The sequence below is a fragment of the Cebidichthys violaceus genome, unplaced genomic scaffold (assembly GCF_023349555.1).
Source record: "Cebidichthys violaceus isolate CVI_PGR_0920_01 unplaced genomic scaffold, fCebVio1.0.p SCAF_1, whole genome shotgun sequence".
Lineage (NCBI taxonomy): Eukaryota > Metazoa > Chordata > Actinopteri > Perciformes > Stichaeidae > Cebidichthys > Cebidichthys violaceus.
Genome location: NW_027176262.1, coordinates 4,110,348 through 4,129,957, shown reverse-complemented (window position 1 = coordinate 4,129,957; position 19,610 = coordinate 4,110,348). Strand labels below are relative to the sequence as shown.

Below are 19,610 nucleotides of genomic sequence, written 5' to 3'. Positions count from 1 at the left end.
CACACACACACACACACACACTCACACACTCACACACTTTAGGTCTGTCAGTCAGTAACTAAAGCTACACCCGCAGGTAGAGACTTTGATCAATGCCGCACAATCACACAAACGCCCCCGCGCACAAAAGATGTGTAGCACGACTAACATATTCACAGTCATGAACACTCTCATCCCATAAACAACCCAGCAGTCACGGAAGGCAGACATATTGGACGTGCAACAAATGAAACAATGATTCACCGCGGTGATGTTTACAGGTAAACAAGTGAAGAGCTGCGCAGACAGACACGGCGTACGCACACGACTGGATGAAGTGCATTAAAGATAATGGTGCATAATAAATGACGGATAACAAGAATCGTCTCTTACATAATAGATGAGTTTCTCTCAAATCTTTCCAAGTTACGTGTGATTATTTATGGCCCAGCTAGCGTCTGCCAAGTTCACCTCCGTGGAGTGGAATTGAACGTGACCCGATGTGGTAAACATTTAAAAGGCATTTTTATTAGAAAATCTTTTTTTATATATATATATATATATATATATATATATATATATATGAAAAGCTCTATAACAAACACATACAGTGACATCTTTTAACAATGTGATAAAATACTTCTGGTATTATCCTATAAAAGAAAAATAGAAAGAGAAAAATAATCTATACACATATTGCTCAGCACAAAATTCTGTCATTTAAAAATAAAAGGAAGAAGGACAGGTGTTACAATCATTTGTTAGTGGACGTGATGCGTTCACAGAGAGATACAAAAAGAAGGCTCTCAAAGACATTATGCAACCGAAGGGTTTTCAGATCTGACTGTGTGCCACCACACAACACTCAGGACAGGTTCGTGCACGCGTTTGCTCGCTAGCTGATCAAGTATTTCGGCCTTAAGACTTAATGACAGCAACGTCACAGTTATGCTCCTTTATCCAGGTAATCCGACGTGACATGAGCCCCCTAAGCCTACAGCTGGAGGATGAAACTGCTTCTAACTAGTGCTCTGAGACTGGCAGGTAGACGATTGCGCGTAAATGCAAAAGACCCGCATCGTCCACGATGACTTTGAATTGGCAAAAGCGTACGAGCGAGAATCTCACAGATTTTGACATATTGTTGTCTATTAATCCAAACCAAAGAAAGGTTTTCGCAAAAGTTAGGCACCCTCAGAAATGTTGCAGTCTTTACATGGCTCATCATGGCAGAAAAAGAAAAGAAAAAAAGTTCTTAATTCTGACTATACTTTTAGTTGCATGTTGCAGCTGATGTTGCTACAGATCTGCAAAGACTTGACATGATCTGTGTCCAAGACAACAGATAGTTGGCACTTCTTCATTTCAGGATAGCCAGCTTCAGGATTATAATGCTTCTCCTTTTCCGAAGCCTCGCAGGTCAAATCCAGCATTTCTTCCTTCATGTGGATTCTCTCAAAAGTAAAATGACTTTTGAAGCCTTGACCTTCATCTCTCTAATCTCTTTGTTCCTACTCTTTAAACATGACTTTCTTTTTCCGTTTTCCTCCCATTCTTGAACAATGTGCTTGTTTTTCAGACATAGAGGCAGCAGCGCCGTCTTTATCCGGCCTCCGCTCGACAGAACCGAGGAACGAAATCCACGGGTGCCATCTGGGCATCCCTCCAGCGGGGTTCCTTGCCCGGCTTCACGTCAGTCTTTCCGCGTCTCCCTGTCCGTCCCTACATCTTCAGTCGGAGTCGTCCTCCTCCTCTTCGTCTGAGCTCGGGCCCTCCGAGGAGGAGGAGCTCTCGCTTTTGGTGCTGGCATCTGAGATCATGCCGTCCGAACTGTCAATCTCTATGGACGTCTCTGACAGATACAGGTGGACGGCCCTCGATGGGTGGCTGGGACACACACAGAGGGGAGAGGGAGACATGCACCGGGGGGGAAACATAACACACACACACACACACACACACACACACACACACACAGAACGTGATATGAATCCATGCATGACACATTGATGAATTATGTATGTGTGTGCTTGTGCATAAGTCACACAGAATGAGGACAAAGACGAGCAGACAACACAAGCACAGCAGCAGGAACAAAGGGTTCGTGTCACACAGGTTTAAGTCGTCCAAAGTTGAGATCTTTATATCTGTCCACCCATCAGGCATCTGATTGGGTAACAAATATTTTCTTCCTTCACCAAGTTTGTTCAGTGAGCGGGGGTTTGAAGTTTTCAAACGAATCTGATCAAGACCAAGACGACGGCAAAGCTGTCAACTTCTCTTTGAGGCGCTTGGCTTTTTAAAGACTGGTGAATGAAGGGAGTTACAGCATCGCAGCACGGTTGTGACACAAACCACTTATGGCGCCTTTTACAGAGAGATCTGAAAACCCAAGATTGAAGCAAAAGAAGTCCCACGTGCCCAGAAAAAAAAAAAAAAAAAGGACAGCTCATTGTTATAAACAGACAATCGGTCACCAGAGTGGCTACTTGTTAAAAAGATGTGTTGCTTTGTCAATGACATTTAGAATCGATATCTCATTTAACTGTGTGCTAGTACGTTTTTTTTTTTTTTTTTTTATGTAGTGTGAAATGTCTGTTTCCAACAAGTGCTCTCCCTCAGCTTTTGATTGTCTGATAGCGCCTCGATCATTTCTCCAGGAACCTGGACATCAGGCTAATAACACCACAGAATCTCAGAAAAATACAGCAATATAAACTCCAGTAGTGAAACCAAAAACAGAAATGTACACGGACGTCCTCCTGCGGATTCAGAAGAACCACAGTGAAGCGGAACAGACAGCTGATGCACAACCGTTGAAATGAGGGCTGATAGGTACAGATCACAGATATGCATGGGGGTTTCATATATATATATATATCGTATCATCTGGTAATTAAAACAAAAATTTCAATAGAAGCTAGGAAGCTTGTTCCACATTGTTCCACAGTTTGTTGAAACAATGCATCAAACATGCGGCTTGTGCTGCTTTGTTGGGGTTCGAAACGTATTAGTAGGGAAATACACAGCAGGAATGCACCATTGTTCGACCCTCTACATCATCAAAACACTTACTCTAAACAGGAAATGTGGGGTTTTTTTTAAAGCCCATTTAGCTGAACCGGCAAAGATGAACCGATAATATAGTTGTTTCTCTCTAGAAGTGAAAGGCACATGGTGACATCGTAAAAGCTACACAACAGTCGGGCTTAAGTTCTGCATCTAGCATCCTATACAAAGGCACTTTCTTCGCGTATATCTGGTTAATGACAGCTGCCCATCATCTATGGTCCAGGTTTGGGATCCAAAGACTGCGGTTGGAGGGGAAGGTGGAAGTGAAACGTCCAGAAGGAAAAGAGCCCCAGACCCCAAGAAGGAGCGGCCACATGCCCCGATCCCCACGGTTGAACAAAGAGCGAGAGAGGAAGTGTGAAATTCTTCGGTTCCTCTCTCCGTCCCCTTCTTCCACCCCCCTTCTGTCTTTCTCTCGGTCTTACCACACAGTGGGGTCTTTTCTCTCTTTGCGGGGAGCCTCCTCGTTCCCTTCCTGCTGTCTCTGTCTCCTCTTCTTGCACCGCCTGCAGGACACGATGATGATGAGGAGGATGACCACGGCGGCGATGCCGCCCCCGATGGCCAGCGCCAGGAGGAGAAGTTCGGAGAAAGAGGCTGCGGGGTGAGAAAGAATGCAGACTGAGCATGCTCACTTGATATGGCCAAAAATACCAACGCTCCTCAGAGGTCACATCGCCTCATCCTGGCTTCTCATTGGTCCTAACAGACTACGTCACATCGCCTCATCCTGGCTTCTCATTGGTCCTAACAGACTACGTCACATCGCCTCATCCTGGCTTCTCATTGGTTCTAACAGACTACGTCACATCGCCTCATCCTGGCTTCTCATTGGTCCTAACAGACTACGTCACATCGCCTCATCCTGGCTTCTCATTGGTTCTAACAGACTACGTCACATCGCCTCATCCTGGCTTCTCATTGGTTCTAACAGACTACGTCACATCGCCTCATCCTGGCTTCTCATTGGTCCTAACAGACTACGTCACATCGCCTCATCCTGGCTTCTCATTGGTCCTAACAGACTACGTCACATCGCCTCATCCTGGCTTCTCATTGGTTCTAACAGACTACGTCACATCGCCTCATCCTGGCTTCTCATTGGTCCTAACAGACTACGTCACATCGCCTCATCCTGGCTTCTCATTGGTCCTAACAGACTACGTCACATCGCCTCATCCTGGCTTCTCATTGGTCCTAACAGACTACGTCACATCGCCTCATCCTGGCTTCTCATTGGTCCTAACAGACTACGTCACATCGCCTCGTCCATCGCCTCCCTGTTCATTTTAGAATTGGTTTTAAGATTTTACTGATCACTTTTAAAGCACGTCTGGGTCTGGCCCCAAGATGTACAGCAGAAATGTGGACTCAGTTGTTATAATTATAATAATTATTGTGTTTGTTTTGTTTTGTTTGTTCTTATTGAATCAATTGGTTTCATTGTTTTATCAGTGTTTAAATTTCCGTTCTTTTGTATTGTTAGCTGTGCTGAACAAACAGACACACGCCTTTGTGTAGTCAAAGACAGAAGTTGTTTGTCTCTACTTTCCTGTAACTTCCACAATATTAGTATTTATTTATGTTCATAGAAAAAAGAGAGTTTTTTTCCTGGAATACTACCCCTTCCCTAATACGCTGTCTTACATTTGTGGTTTTCACTGAAATACTGTTGGATGGGCTCCCATCATTGTACATCTCATTTTGTACCAACATGCATGGTCTCCAGAGGATGGATCCTACAGTTTATTCCCTAACTCTTCCTGTACATTTTCACTTAAGCTGTGAAGTGTCTCAACATCTGCTGGATGAGCTTTAGATATTTAGATGTATCCTAATGACTGAGGACTGTGGTGTTGAATAAAACGACGCCTGTTGAATGGATTGCAATCAAGTGCTTCACAGATTCATTACTTTTAATTTTTATGGATATTATTCAATATCTCTGGAACATTTGCAGATTTTTTTTTAATTATAATGCACCAATGCTATAATATTTAATATGAAATTAAAACCAAACAACATCCATTCTAAGAATAATTCATAATAATGTGATTTATTTATGAATGCAATCTAGCACTTTCTCTAAAATCATTATTTTCCTTTGTTTAATTATCCTGTGCTGTTCTCCCTTTTTTTTTTGCTTTCAGCAAGAGTTGAAATGATGTGGATGTTTTCAGACACAGATAAAACACAAATATATTCTTGGTATATAGTACATAAAGAAACATGTGTCTGAAATGTGCCGACCTGTGGTGACGACACGGAGCCGAATCTCTCCAACCGTGCCGTGGACGTCCGGCGGATTCTTGACCTGGCAGATGTACGTGCCGTTGTAGGTGAACTTGACCTCCTGAAGTATGATGGAGGCGTCGCGGCCCATGACGTCGCCGGCCCAACTGACGCGCTTCCTGAAAATGCCCTCTAACGGAGGATACGGCCGCTGCTGGTAGTGGAACACCTAAAAGTGGAAATCGATGGGTAGATTTGGTCAGAGCAACAATGGGTCACAGATGGAAATACCAAATAACAAACTGAGTCTGAAAGAAGGAAGGTATTTTAAACCCACAGAGAAATAAAGACAATAAATAAAACCAGTCCTGCAGCATCTTTTTAATATGCACACACAGACACACATGCTCTGTAGGGAGCCGGATGACTCACCGAGTCCTCTCTCAGTTGGCTGAGGGGGTGGATGCTCCCAGACACAATGAGGGAGGTTTAAGGTTTGTTCACACACACACACACACACACACACACACACACTCACCGACTCTTCTCGGCCTGGTTTGAGGGGTCTGAAGCTCCAGGAGATGACGATGGCGTTGGGGTTGATGGCAGAGGAGCTCTGGAATGTGCATTTCAGACGAATATCCGTCCCGTTGACGGCCTCCACGTCCCCAGAGGTGTATATACGCATCCCGCTGACCTGCAGCACGCCTGCCAGATACAGACATACGGCACAGCAGCAGAGTTTACCCAGAAGCGGAACGAAGGGCATACTGAGCAAAAAATCAATACGTAGAGGAATGGTTTGTGAAAGAACCGCAAAAACGCAACAGACGCGGGGTGAATTCAACCTCATCAGTGAATTCCTGCCTAGCGAGTACATGTACTCAGTGACCCTGCCTCTGCCTACGCAGTGCTGCTGCAAGAAAAATCACCAACTCTAAGTTGTCACTATAACTGTATTAGATACATAGAGTGTATCGTGAAATCCCACAGATTGGTCCGAATGCTGAAAGTACGAGATTAGATTTCCCTCTCAAACGTCTGATTCATTGCATCCTGAAAGTCCAAACTGATTTTTAGATCAGCAGAACAAATTTGTGACATTTGATGAATAATGGTCACTTTAGCTGCACTGCTGCAGCGGAGACTGGGCTGGAATTGAGTGTCTGGTGTAGATTATGTGGATGTGGACTATATCAATCTTTACAGTAGGCTATGTGGTAGACCTATTAGATGGAAAATGAATGGACTGGAAGAGCAAAGAGGGATATTGGCAACGATTTGGCTCTTCCACATAATGATGGATGGAGCTCCCCAGAATGTGTTTACACACACACACACACACACACACACACACACACACACACACACATGCACCTCTCTCAGACAGAGACAGTCTTAAAGCTGAGTTTCTGTCTGGCGACAGGTGGACGTCGCATCACGAACAAGCCGATCAAGTCTCCCAGTGGCGGACTCGGGCTGTACAATATAATAAAAAGGGGCACTAGCTGCATGTGGTGGGGCACCAACGCGCAGAACGTTTCCTAGCATGCAGGGCAGCCTACATGGCACTGCATCACAATTTAAAGGCCCCCCATTAGTGCACTGCATCTCATTTCTCCAGGTGAAAGGTGCACTAAAAGGCCCTTAATCATGTTTCATCCTTTAGGGGCATCTAAGAATGCATTTCATCATGTTTTCTCCACTTGTAGGGCACCCCTAGATGGCACAGAGTCATGTTTTATCTACCATAGGAGCATCCAAGACAGAACTTCAGAACTTCATCATGTTTTCTCCTCTGGAAGGGCACTTTATCCTGTTTGATCTACTGGAGGGGCACCCTAGATGGCACTTTATCTTGTTTGATCTACTGGAGGGGCACCCTAGATGGCACTTTATCCTGTTTGATCTACTGGAGGGGCACCCTAGATGGCACTTTATCTTGTTTGATCTACTGGAGGGGCACCCTAGATGGCACTTTATCTTGTTTGATCTACTGGAGGGGCACCCTAGATGGCACTTCGTCATGTTTTCTCCACTGGACGGGCACTTTATCCTGTTTCCTCTACTTTAAGGGCACCTTAGAGGCTACTTCAGCAAGTTCTATCTACCATAGCGCCACCAAAGAGGACATTTTATCACGTATTTCCTCCAATAAAAGGGCAGCCTAGAGGGCACTTCATCATAAATAAGATATGAGATTATTAGATTTTGTTGATAACATCAGGGTTATACTGTAGTCTGATGTATATGGATGAGATGTAACCTCTAGCTGTCAATTACTTAAAAAAAGGTTGCTCAATACTTGCAGCTATTTCACAGTTCTTACTACAACTTATATTATATTTTAAACCCTAAAAAGATGGATTGAGCTTTAATCCACTAATTAAAATGTGGGTTAAGTGACTTGAGGTAGGTTTGCCCTACTTTCACTGGCATAAGGCTCAAAGTATGGAAATAAGAAATGTCCAAGGAGGGCAAATTGTACTATTTTGTTACCCCTGCACTATAGTCACAGGGCGCATTAAGGCAGGACCTAGCTGGGTAAACGTCTGCGGGGGCTTGGCTCCTCGGGCGGCGTGCTCTGTTCCTTATCAGGCTGGAGAGAGTTTCCTGTGGGCTGGGATGAGAGACTGGGGCAACCAGACGGCCCCCACATAGCATTAAAAATAGACAGGCTTGTCTCTCATCGCTGGGGCCTGACAGCGCTCGAACAGCCTAATGTGTTTTAAATGAGCCCGATGAAACCTGGGAGGGGTGAGCAACACCGGCAGAGTACACACCGCAAGAGATGTCCATCTTTGCAAATGGTCTGTTCCTTTTTTCAGACCTAAAATTGTGTTTTTACTGAATGAAAACACACTCGTCATCGCAATAAGATTGCAGTTTTTTTGCTTGTTTTGTTTTAGTTTTTCTGCATCACGATCTTGAAAATAAGGAAGGTAGGATTACCTCAACTTGCATCAATAAAAAACGCTTCTTATATTACAGAATAATGCTTTGATGGATGGACTCCTCAGGGAACAAGCCTCCTCTGTAACCTTTATCTCATTTCCTCCTCTACCTGACTATGCGGAAAACCCTGAAGTTAGTGGATTAAACTGCCTGTGTTTAGGATATTCATTAGGCAGATAACATCAGTGTTGGCTGCATCAATACAGACAGTAATAACTCCCTGCGTGTGTGTGTGTGTGTGTGTGTGTGTGTGTGTGTGTGTGTATGGATGAGTGTATATTACTAGGACTTCTGTTAACAAAAACTAGGAATATATGGTTTCTCTTTATACCAATGCTAGCATTATGGGTTAGGATGGCAATGTCTGTCGATACTTTGGTCCAGACTGAAAGATCTCAACATCTGTCGAATATATTTTCATCCATGTCTCAACTACTATTTCCTATATGGACGCAAAATGCGGTTCGGGCATCCATGTTTCCCGTCAAGATTAATGGAACCTACTTTGGCGATCCATAAACTTTTAATCTAGCGGCCTCATCAGGTCAACATTTTCATCCATCAAACACTTTGGTTTATGACCAATTGTCTGCTAAATGAATCTCATCAGCCTCTGCTTTACTAGTGTTTAGTGCTAATCAGCGAACGTTAGAATGCTAACAAGCTACATTTAGAGAGAGAACATGGTAAATATGAGACCTATACCTGCAATATATCAACATGATGGCATTGTGATCATGTTAGCATGGTGACATTAGCATTTAGCCCAATGCGCCCGATACAACAGCCTCAGAGCTGCTAGCATAGGCTCTCTGTCTGGTTTATAAATAGGAGAGAATGGTGTAAATCTCTGTCATAACATTCATTACACAGTCAAACCCCTCTAGCTATACATCCTTCGTTCAGCGACTATAGTGCACACGGAAGATTAGCAAAAAAGTGTAATGCCTATGCTCCTCTACCAAATTGAAAGCGTCTACTGAAATGATCCATCGTGCTTCACATTTCAGGAAAGAAAGCAGGTTCTCCATAGCACCTCCTTTCCAAATGTCTTCCCTTAATAACCAATCTGTAAATTAATTCATTGCTAAAGCATCGCTAATCTCCTTTCAGCAACAAAAAAGAAAGAAAACGCTTCCAACTACGCCGTCCTTTGACGCAAGCTGAGCCGATTAAGAATTAAGGTCAATCAGTCCTTTTTTGAAGACATAATGGATATTAGCGGAATGACAGAACAGTTAGGGCTATGTACAGTGCCTCAATTACATTACTAATTTTTTTTTTTTCCCCCTGCAGCTAAAAGTACATGATCGCTATTTAATCGGTCATTAGCGGGCACTAATTGCTGAGGAGGATGCATGGCATCGAGCGAAGTGCAGAGTTTTACTCATTTAGAGAAAGAGACGAGAGAGATAAACACGCTGAAATGAGAGAGCGAGCTTAAGTGATGAGAGAGCAAAGAGCAGCAGAGGAAACGAGCGCTGTATGGATGGAGCAAGAGGATAACCAAATGATGGAGAAAAAAAAAATGTTTCTACATAATTGCAGTCTGTGAGATCAGATAATAGTGTTTGCTTGTTTGTCCGTCTGTAAATTGTATTTCTACTACAGCATGTCTGTGTGTCACTTGTTTATGTCTGAACGACCTGACCGGCTATAGCGCTGACCGCACCCAACGTCCAGAGACAGAGAGAGAGAGAGAGAGAGAGAGAGAGAGAGAGAGAGAGAGAGAGAGAGAGAGAGACAGAGCTTTCACGGCTTATTAAGATGGAGCTATGTGCCCTACAGAGGAGGGAAGGGCAAGAGTGCAGACAAATATATTAATTCTAATGCTGAGGTCTGTCGAGTTGACACAAAGGTGCTGCTGAGTCAGAGCAAGAAGAAAAAAGGAAAGTTCAGATCATTATAAAGCGTAAAAAAAAACCAACTACTCTCATTCAGACGTTGTCTCTACTCCACATTCCCCTCATTAAAGTTATTAAATGCTGTGAAAACATTTGAAGAAGATCAATTACCCTCTACGCTAGTAATTAAAAAGACAAAATTAGAGCCTTTGAGTGAAGTGTGTTGACACTTTGCTACCTGATTGCTTGAATTTAAAGCCGTTAAAGCTACACGGGGATTTCACCTCAGGTCGGCTTCTAAAAAAGTTCTTCTATTGTTAAGCCTGTGTGTATCGTGTGTGTGTGTGTGTGTGTGTGTGTGTGTGTGTGTGTGTGTGTGTCGGGTTTGTCATCTCTCAGAGGGCTCACCGTTGGCACAAGTCCACACACACACACACACACACACACACACACACACACATTCTCCATTAGATGTAACGGTGTTGGCAACAGTCCATAATATCTGTCAATATGTCCAATATATCACAATAAAGTGAACTTGCTGAACCTTTAATGCACTTGATTCTACCGTCAACACCGGGCTACTTGGTGGTACAATCAGCGCCGGTCCACTGGCCCGGTGAGAGAGGGCAAATACTTTCATCTACAGTAAAATAATCAAACCAAGCCCACTCAAGTGTGATTAGTTTTGTTTGGCTTGGCAGCCGTCCCAAGATTGTATAAAAGCCTTTCCAGAGAGGCAACGAAAAATATCAAGTAGTGTTTGACCTGCCCATATATTATTTCACCCAGTGTCAAAGAGTGTGGGCAGGTTTAAAGCCGCATAAAACTCAGGCTCACGTTGCCAGATATAGCGGGCTGTATGCTATGCATGCTCTGTGTCAGTGAGTGCAGAAGAAAGTGTTGGCAGGAGACGCTTTCATTCTGCCTATAGCTGGGAAAGAAATGCTTAAAGACCACTTGGAGGTTTAGATTTATTGTTTTGTTTAGAGTTTAGAGTCAGAAGACGTCAGAAGACGAGGACTAACGTCTGAAGAACACATCGCTATCTCAGGCCGTGAGTTTGGCTGGAGTAGGCCTTTAACGTCTCCATGTCCAACAAAAGCGGCACAGAGAAGCTAACAGCTAATAGCATCCGGGATCAACTTCCAAGTAGTGGAAAAATGTATTGAAAGCGGGGCATAAAGTATGTATGTAGCCGCGCAAATGAGTTCATTAAATGCTCCTTGGTCTTAGAAGTGACGCACAGTGACATCTGTATGTAGTAGGCTAAGGTAGATAGCATGCTAACATTAGCATATTACGGTTAGCGCAGATAAACACACTGTTTAATCCATTTATTACACGTTAGCTCTGTGTTCTGGGCTTTGGAAAGGATCTTTAGATGTATGTTCTGCATCGGGAAAATAATGACCTCTTCCTTGGACCGCGATCTACCTTTAACCCGCACTAAGTAACAGACAAACAGCCTGATCTCATTAGATATTATTATTCTTAACTTTTCTAACACCTTTGCATTTTCTCAGGCCACGTCTGGGTGTGTTTCACACTGCAGAGAGGCATGCTCGGTATATGGAACTCTTGTCATAACGGCTCGGCAAACATTCTCTGGTATTCTAAATATTTTCTCTTCGAATGTCTTGAAAAACAATCCAGAGAATGAACAGACCGCGTTTGCCTTACCGCGCAATCCAAATCTCTGTCGATGTTTTCGTGTCGTCTTACAGCTCGAGGGCGTTCTTGATGCAGTTGCTCATAAATATGCAGATTCATAAACAGTAAAGGGAAAGCAGAGGGAACAGAGCTTTCAATATGGTAGTTCAATATCCATTGATTGTTTGGACAGTATCATGATATCTGATCGGTGCTTAAGAGGTGTTTCCTTTACAGTATACACTTGACCTGGTCTTTCCTTTGGACAAGAGGATGTTAAGTCTTCTTGGACTTCAAGAGAGTGGGAGGAAACCCTGCAGAAGAAATCAAGCAGCTGGCGAGGCTCTCTGAATCAGGAAATTGGTTTCATTACAGTGCGTCCCAGACGGTGTGTGTTTGTGCCTTTCCTCTCTTCATTATGGCTCGGAAAACAAAGGGACCACCGGAGGAAACCAGATTCTCCGTTGCACTGGTTTTGGAGGAAACATTTAGGACAGGACCAAACACACAAAGAGCTCAGCGGGTTACAAAGAGCTTCTTCTCTCCTTTGTGAGAGGTTTCACAAGGCCAGGTTAGTTTTCTTTTTCTTTTTTTTTTCTTCCATTAACAAGGCCCGTCTTTCATGCGGGGCCGGACTGAGGGCTGGGAATAGCAGGTTCAGGTAACAGTGTGCTCCCAGAGGAGGAGGACGCAGAGTTGAGGGAGAGTGTAAGTGTTGAGTGTTGTAATGGGAGGGAACCCCTGAGACGGACACAGCATCGTGTGTAACATACCGTGCTGTACATTTTCTCCGTGCAGGTTTCCGTTCATGCCGCTTCAGCCGTAAACATGCAGTTGTGCCAAGACAAGCAAATACAATGTACGGCCAAAGGTATGCGATTTTGTGCTTTTTTTGCTCTGGGGTTTGTTTTCATGGTTTTGGGCTCCTTAATTCCACTTAAAGGAAATATTTATGCCACAGCATAACTCCATATTTGCACAATAGTGTGCTTGTGTCAACAGTTTGGGGATGGTCTTTTCCTGTTTGAACTCGGCGATGCACTGGTGAACAAAGACCTTCCCCAAAGAAGAACCTGACCGGCCTGTTCAGAGACCGGACCTCAACCCCATCCAACACAGACAGCCAGCCAGGCCTTACACCCCCCCCCCACAACATCAGAGGATGTTAAAGCAGCGAGATTTATGGAAACGCTTTTTGGAATGACACGTGCAACTATCACATACAGGTGTAATGCTCAGGCAGCCAGATACTAATGTATGATCAATAGGCACATTCTGGAGCATAAGTAGGTTTACGACCTCCTTCTCGCAACGCTAAACTCAGCCTGTCTCTGTAAAATCGCTTCATGATTTTTACATTTTTTTCGGTGCTCTGTTGAGTTTGACTTTCTGCAGGTGGCGCTGTTTTCTTTCATCCGAGGTGACTATCCCTTGCTCATAATAGTCCAAATGTATCCCTACCAGCGAGATGGACCAGACACCGGGTGTTTGGAACAGCAAATCTAAAAGCTGTTATTGAAGTGATTTATGGGAAATCACTCGTTTTATTCATATAGACAAAAAAAACAGACATTTTCCTCGTATGGAAAATGTCACAAATTGCAATTTTGGAAATGCATTTACTGTTCTTTGTCCGAATTTAACCCTATAGACGTATGAACCGCACTTTAGTAAATGACAAAAATGTGTTTGGAAACACTTTGAAGGTCAGTCCAAACACAGACCAAGCATCAATCTCTTTTTCTTTCTTCCTCTCCCTCTATCCCCCCCCCCCCTCCTACTTCCTCCAGGCCAATTGTAATTCATCAGGCGGCGGCCAGAGGAAGCGTGTAGTGGGTGAGTGAGGATAAGAGTTTAATCCATCAAACCTCTTCCACTCCCACCTCGCAGCTGACTCAACAACTTCACCCCCCGGGATTACAAACTCCCGAGGGGGGGGGTCCGACGCGTACGCTCTGACGCAACACAACCACAGGGTTCTGTCCTGGAAGGACGGTCGAACCCTCGAAAGACTTCACATATTTACTACGAAGCGCTACCGGCCGTATGTTTAGTTGTCCTGCAGTGGCGTGAGTCAGACTGGATCCAGTCCCGCCGTGACTTCCAGATGAATAAGTAAGCAACCTACTGTATACAGAGATCAGAAACCACGCTGTGGAGGAGGTACAGGTCACGAGCCTCTGCTCTCTGCTTTACGCCTTAAAGGGTCACAAATATATCTCTCACGAATACAGATCAGTTTACCTGTCAAAGAAAAATACTACTCAGCCTGTAAAGTAATTGAATAATATCATCTGTGGCGCTGAAGACACAATTTTCGTCTGACAGATGAAAAGTTGAATTAATAAGCATTTAAACATTCTTTTTTTGCAGTTATACATAGTAACGGCAAGTCTTTTTTTTTTTTTTTTTCTTAGTCTCACGTGAGTCAGCTGTCTACACAGGCCCTCATTTCACTATATGCATGTAAAGTGTTCTTCTTGTTCACACGCGTATGTTAACGTGTTGGATTCTGAGCGCCGTCAAAAGCTGGGTGACCCACACTCTACACCGTGCCTGAACGCACCCTGTGTGAAGCTGCTGCTCTGCTAACATGCTGCTCCTGTGTGGACACAGTGTTCAGGGTTTAACGTCTCGGTCTAGGAGCTTGTAGGCTAATGCAGACTTCAGGTGGATATCGCTGTGAAACTGAGATCAAGTCAGTTCACGGACTTTGTGACGCCTCTCAGTTTGAGCATTTTAGCCGCACCCTATAATTGTCATTTGTGTCCGTATCGGCAGCTGTTCAGCAAAAGCTACAAAAGTCTCATTCTAAAGTATAAGAAAATAACACTGATAACATCTCAAAATTGTCTCAGGACTTCAAATTGATGGTAGAAAGCCTGTGTCACAAACGTGGGAATGAAGTTTGTAAGATGTGGGTTTACCAGACAGGGAGGATCTAATGAAAGACACTATGTAGGTGGATGTAGGTGTCCCCTGTCTTTGGAGCCTGACCTGATTCATTTGGACATTGTTTTGTGCGTTTGTCCCCAAATTTCATGACAACCTATTGCTAAATTATCTTTATTTCAGGCCAACATTAGAAAACTACAGGCTAAATGAATGCTAAAAGTAGCATCCCACTTGTAGTAATTTAATCAAAGACATAGACTAGCTAGACACTGGACTGCCAGTGAGACACCGAAACCAGAAACCAGAAAAGCACTCACATGCGGCCGGGCTTCAATGTTCAACATTGGAACAGTGAAGTGTCCTTCACCTGCCCCACCCACTAGCCCCACCCGTTCTCTCCTCTACTTACACTCTCGTTCATTTAAATCGCTGAGTGCAGAGTGAAATAATTAGTAAGCAAAACCGGATAAGTAGCCGCCTCTGCTATACTCTTTCAATACAGAGTCTAGGCGTCAGCGTTTTTTAATTAAATAACAAAGGCTGCATATACAGGGATACATACAAAAGTCACACTGAACTCAGCAAGGAAGAGGAAAGGCCGAGATACTTCCCACTTCCGTCAAATTCTATCATCATGACGGCTCTGCGTTTTCATCAGTAATTATCTAACAGATCAGAAAGAGCTGCTGACATTCTGTGGAAACTGCTGTATCCCCCCCCCCCCCCCCCCCACACACACACACACACACACGCAGTAAACCCAGTAGAGGTGCTGCTTTAGCTGGAAGATCCAACTTGTTTACCGCAACTCTAAACAGACTTGAGAGCGAGTGACCAGCTGACGGAGTGTGTAAGAATGTGACTGTGCAAACAGAAACCCATGCTCACAAATACACAGTATTTGCACTTGCACGGATTCGGATGAACATAAGACTTGTGTGTGTGTGTGTGTGTGTGTGTGTGTGTGTGTACATACACTCAAACCTCGGAGGAAACTCCAAACATGTTTCAGCTCAGTGAGAAGTGTATTTCAAATCCCTGCTTTACACTCGGAGCCGAGCACAGTCTTGTGGGTTTAAACGTGACGCGGGGAGCCGTGACGCTCGAACACTTCACAGACGCCAACGGTGTCAGGGATCGGTGTGTTTCGTTGCAAACCAACGCGTCTTTGTCAACTCTACGCACACACACCCCCAAAAGCAATCCTGTCAACCCAACACAAAAGAGACAGACGTCCTCCAAGGTGTGTCAACACAGTACAGCGGCCACGCTTTGTTACACTGAATTTTGGGTGAGATTAGAGACGACGTGGCGGAGAAAAAGCTGTTACGTCCCAGTAAACGGATGCAGGGGGGGGGGGGGGTGAGGTGTTAAACCTGTAAGTCAGGACAGGTTGGCACACGTCAGCCGTGTGACAATTTCAGACTTCTGGCTGAGGAAGAAAATGTTAGAGTGAGACAAAAGAAAAAAAAAGAAAAGAAAAAGAGGGATTTATCATAAACAGCAGGGGATCAGTGTCCGGTGGAGAAATGAGAGTAATCTGCTCTAATCTTTCTCTTCTAATTAGCCGGTCACGGTTGGGTTGTTATTTTGCCCGGCTTTTAAACCAATGTTTTTAATGTAAGCTGCTGTCAAATTACATTATGAAAGGTATGAAATACAGAACAGGACAGAATAAGATGCCAATTCTGTCCAAATGAAGGTGGCGTTTTCTTTCACCTTCAACTTGAGGAAAGTCTGGCTATTGAAGCCTTCTGCTTACAGTTCAAACGTCACTTTTTCCTTTTAAATATTTCAAAAACAAGAGAACAACGGGAGGTTCTGTGGGAGACATCTGCTTGGAGGTGTAATGACACACACACACACACACACACACACACACACACACACACACACACACACCAATGTTTTGCCCCCATAACGGTTATAACAGCCAACGAACTGTAAAACTAGGCAGAAAACATGTCGCCAAACATGCTCGTGATTAATCTGACTAGTGCGGTGGTCGACTGCGCTGAGCCTCCGCCTCCATGAGACACGAGAGCTTTTCACTGATCCTGCGTTGACCTTACATCTGGCACACCTCACAAATACAAAAAGTCTGAATCTGGTTGTAATCACATCTGTTCTACAAAGAAATTCCAATCGGGTGCTGGGAAAAGCATAAAACATTGCTCCCGAGGGGTATCTTGACACAAATTTGGATTTATAGTATCTTCTTATATAACAACTCCTGCCACACACACACACACACACACACACACACTACACAAATGAGTAGCTTATCTTTGAGAGCGATGAAGGATTTTACTTTGCTGTGATTATATTAGGAGCGGCAGCAGAGAGATTATTTTGTTAGGTCAATATCACATCTCCTTAAAGGCCGCAAGTCTGCAAATGAGCACTGACTGTCTTTTGATCGCGTCAAAAAGAGTGGCGGGGCGGATGGGTGGACGCGTTGTGCCGCTTTAAACGTCGCATCTGTCGCACCTGAGGGGAGGAATTGGCGACGCGGGGAAATGAATCAGAGCCAGAGCAGGTAATTGCAATTTTACACCAAGACGTGTCTCTCTTGGAAATGAGACGAGAGTCTGGCTTGTTTAATCACGTCGTGCCATTTTGCCAACACAGTTAGGCCAAAGGCAATGGAAGTGATTGGAATGATTGCAGCACAACAGATACGATACTGCTGAGCTGTAATCAGTTCCAACATGCCCCCCCCCCCCCCCCCCCCCAACACACACACACACACACGCTGTTATTTGATTATCCCTCTATGTCCACACAGTGTATTCAGCCTGCGACTATGCAGTGACTGATCTGCAGGCACATGCTCCGTGTAAACACAAGCAGCTTGCCACTGTAGTGAGACCCTGCATGGTGCTTTGGCAGCGGATGGACACGCTCAATCAATATAATCCACTTAAATGGGATGCACACAGATTACTTCAAGGTTAAGCAGCCTGCCGTCTGCTGAATAAATTGCCCCTGATAGCGCTAACTTGTAATATTAAAACATGTTCCATTAGCCTGCAGCATTTAGATGTGAGCAGCTATAACAATCAGATATCTCTTGCTTTTATGGTTGTTTGTATCTGAGTTGTTATGATTCATACTGACATATCCTGGACTCCCCCCCTCCCCCCCCCCCCCCCCCCTCCCTTGCACGGGAAGCAGGAGGACTTATCTGCCTTCCAGCGGGCCACTTCACAGTCTCTGTGAACGTAAGCAGCACGGATGCACGTTAATAGGCAGGAAAGGAGTGAGGTTGCATAGAACCCCAAAACAATGGATTTGATGCCAGTAAAAAGAAAGGCCTACTGTAAAGTCATTAAGTCGCCAGAAAGTGGTCAACCTTCTTAAGGGTTAGATCTCCAGCGACTCACGCGCGGTGCCACTGTGCCAAGTTCTCCACTTCCCAATGACGCGCGGAGATGGAGGTTAGGGGTCCCTGCGGAGCTTTCACTAACGCACAGACAATCAAGGTTTTTCCCTTTTACTTGGAAACTTGATTGTCGGGAGCGTCTCCAAAACGGCCTTCCTGTTACGTCTTAAGATCACTCTCGGGATGTGGGACAAAAAAAAACAAAAAACAACAACCACTGCCGATGTAAACTTTTGGAAAAACCCAGATAAAAGCAGATGTATAGGCTTGTTATATAATGAGCATCGTCATAAAGAACGCGTTTATGTAGAGGCTGCTGTATCACAGGGGGAACATGGAACTCAAAACGTGTTATTGGTTGACTTTAAAACACATGGAATTAAAAATGCACTTGGATAGATCACACTAGACTGTATTATGCCCAATACAAAGTAAAAAAAAAAAAAAGCTTCACATTAACAAAAACGACATCTTTTTCCTCTCACTTAACCGGAGTCTCACCTGAGGCTGCGAGTCCAGACAGGACGGTGAGGAAATAGAGCCCTTTTACGCACATTGGATGGACGGCAGGCTGTCCGACGACCAAGAGACCGGGAGTCAACTAACCCACTGAGGACTCTTCCTTCGACTCGACGACAACTGGACACCCGGCTGATAAGTCTGTGGATCCCCTTTTTGGAGAGGGATGGAAACATGAAGTTACGCGGAGTCCTCTCGTCCACCTTATCTCTCCAAAGACGCGTCCCAACTCGCCGATGCGCGCATACACTTCATTTCAGCGCCCTCCCACCACATTTTCGGGCGGAGTAACAAAGTCATCCACTCTCCTTGCTGCCTCCTTATCTCTCTCTCTCTCTCTCTCTCTCTCTCTCTCTCTCTCTCTCTCTCTCTTCTCTCTCTCTCTCTCTCTCACACACACGACATGTTAAACCCAAAGTAGGCAAATACTTGACGCTCACCCAACCTGTTCTGCTGCTGTAATGCGTAATCTATAGTCCGATCTAATGTTTACTGATCTGGTGTTTCATGGTACATTACAACGTGGCAAGTGAGACATTTAAGGCACACGAGGCCTCGTTGTGATGTGACATATTGAGACTTCATATTGTAGGTTATGACCTGGTTTTGACTTGTTAAGTATGTTATCAATGCGGGACCTCCTGGATGAAATTTAATTCGCTGACATGTTTTTGATGAAATGATCAGAGATACAAGATGGTAAAATGGAAATAAAACAACATACCAGTTTAAAATGGGATGATAACCCAGCGAGCTGTCTGGTTACCGGTTTGAACCACTTGGGGGCAGAGCTGCACTTTGATGTGCACCACCTCTGTGGTTCTAGTGTGAGACTTATGAAGAGGATCAAAGAGGCTGGTGTTCATTTACACGGCTGACATGTTTGTCAAATCTTACAGTGAATATGTGTGACTGTGAAGCGACAAGTGCATTTATTGTAATGTTAACTTTCACGGAGGTGCAGGCTGTAAATACGTAAAACCTCAATGGTCAACCTAAAAACGTTTTCATAACGTTGATTTGTGAGCTGTATAGATGTTTGGAAGGTATGGAGCCGCCAAACGTATATGTTCATG

The 19,610-nt window shown here is 44.3% G+C and overlaps 1 protein-coding gene across 1 annotated transcript; it reads right to left on the bottom strand.

The window, feature by feature from the left end:
• Positions 1-487: 487 nt before the first annotated feature.
• LOC137869765 (myelin protein zero-like protein 2) lies at positions 488-18,769 on the bottom strand. The gene is made up of 5 exons (XM_068707021.1): positions 18,517-18,769; positions 5,822-5,991; positions 5,302-5,512; positions 3,477-3,648; positions 488-1,866 (listed from the first exon to the last, which is right to left on the bottom strand). The coding sequence occupies exons 1-5, from the start codon at positions 18,569-18,571 to the stop codon at positions 1,710-1,712; spliced, it is 765 nt and encodes a 254-aa protein (XP_068563122.1). The 5' UTR covers positions 18,572-18,769; the 3' UTR covers positions 488-1,709.
• Between the last annotated feature and the right edge of the window lie 841 nt (positions 18,770-19,610).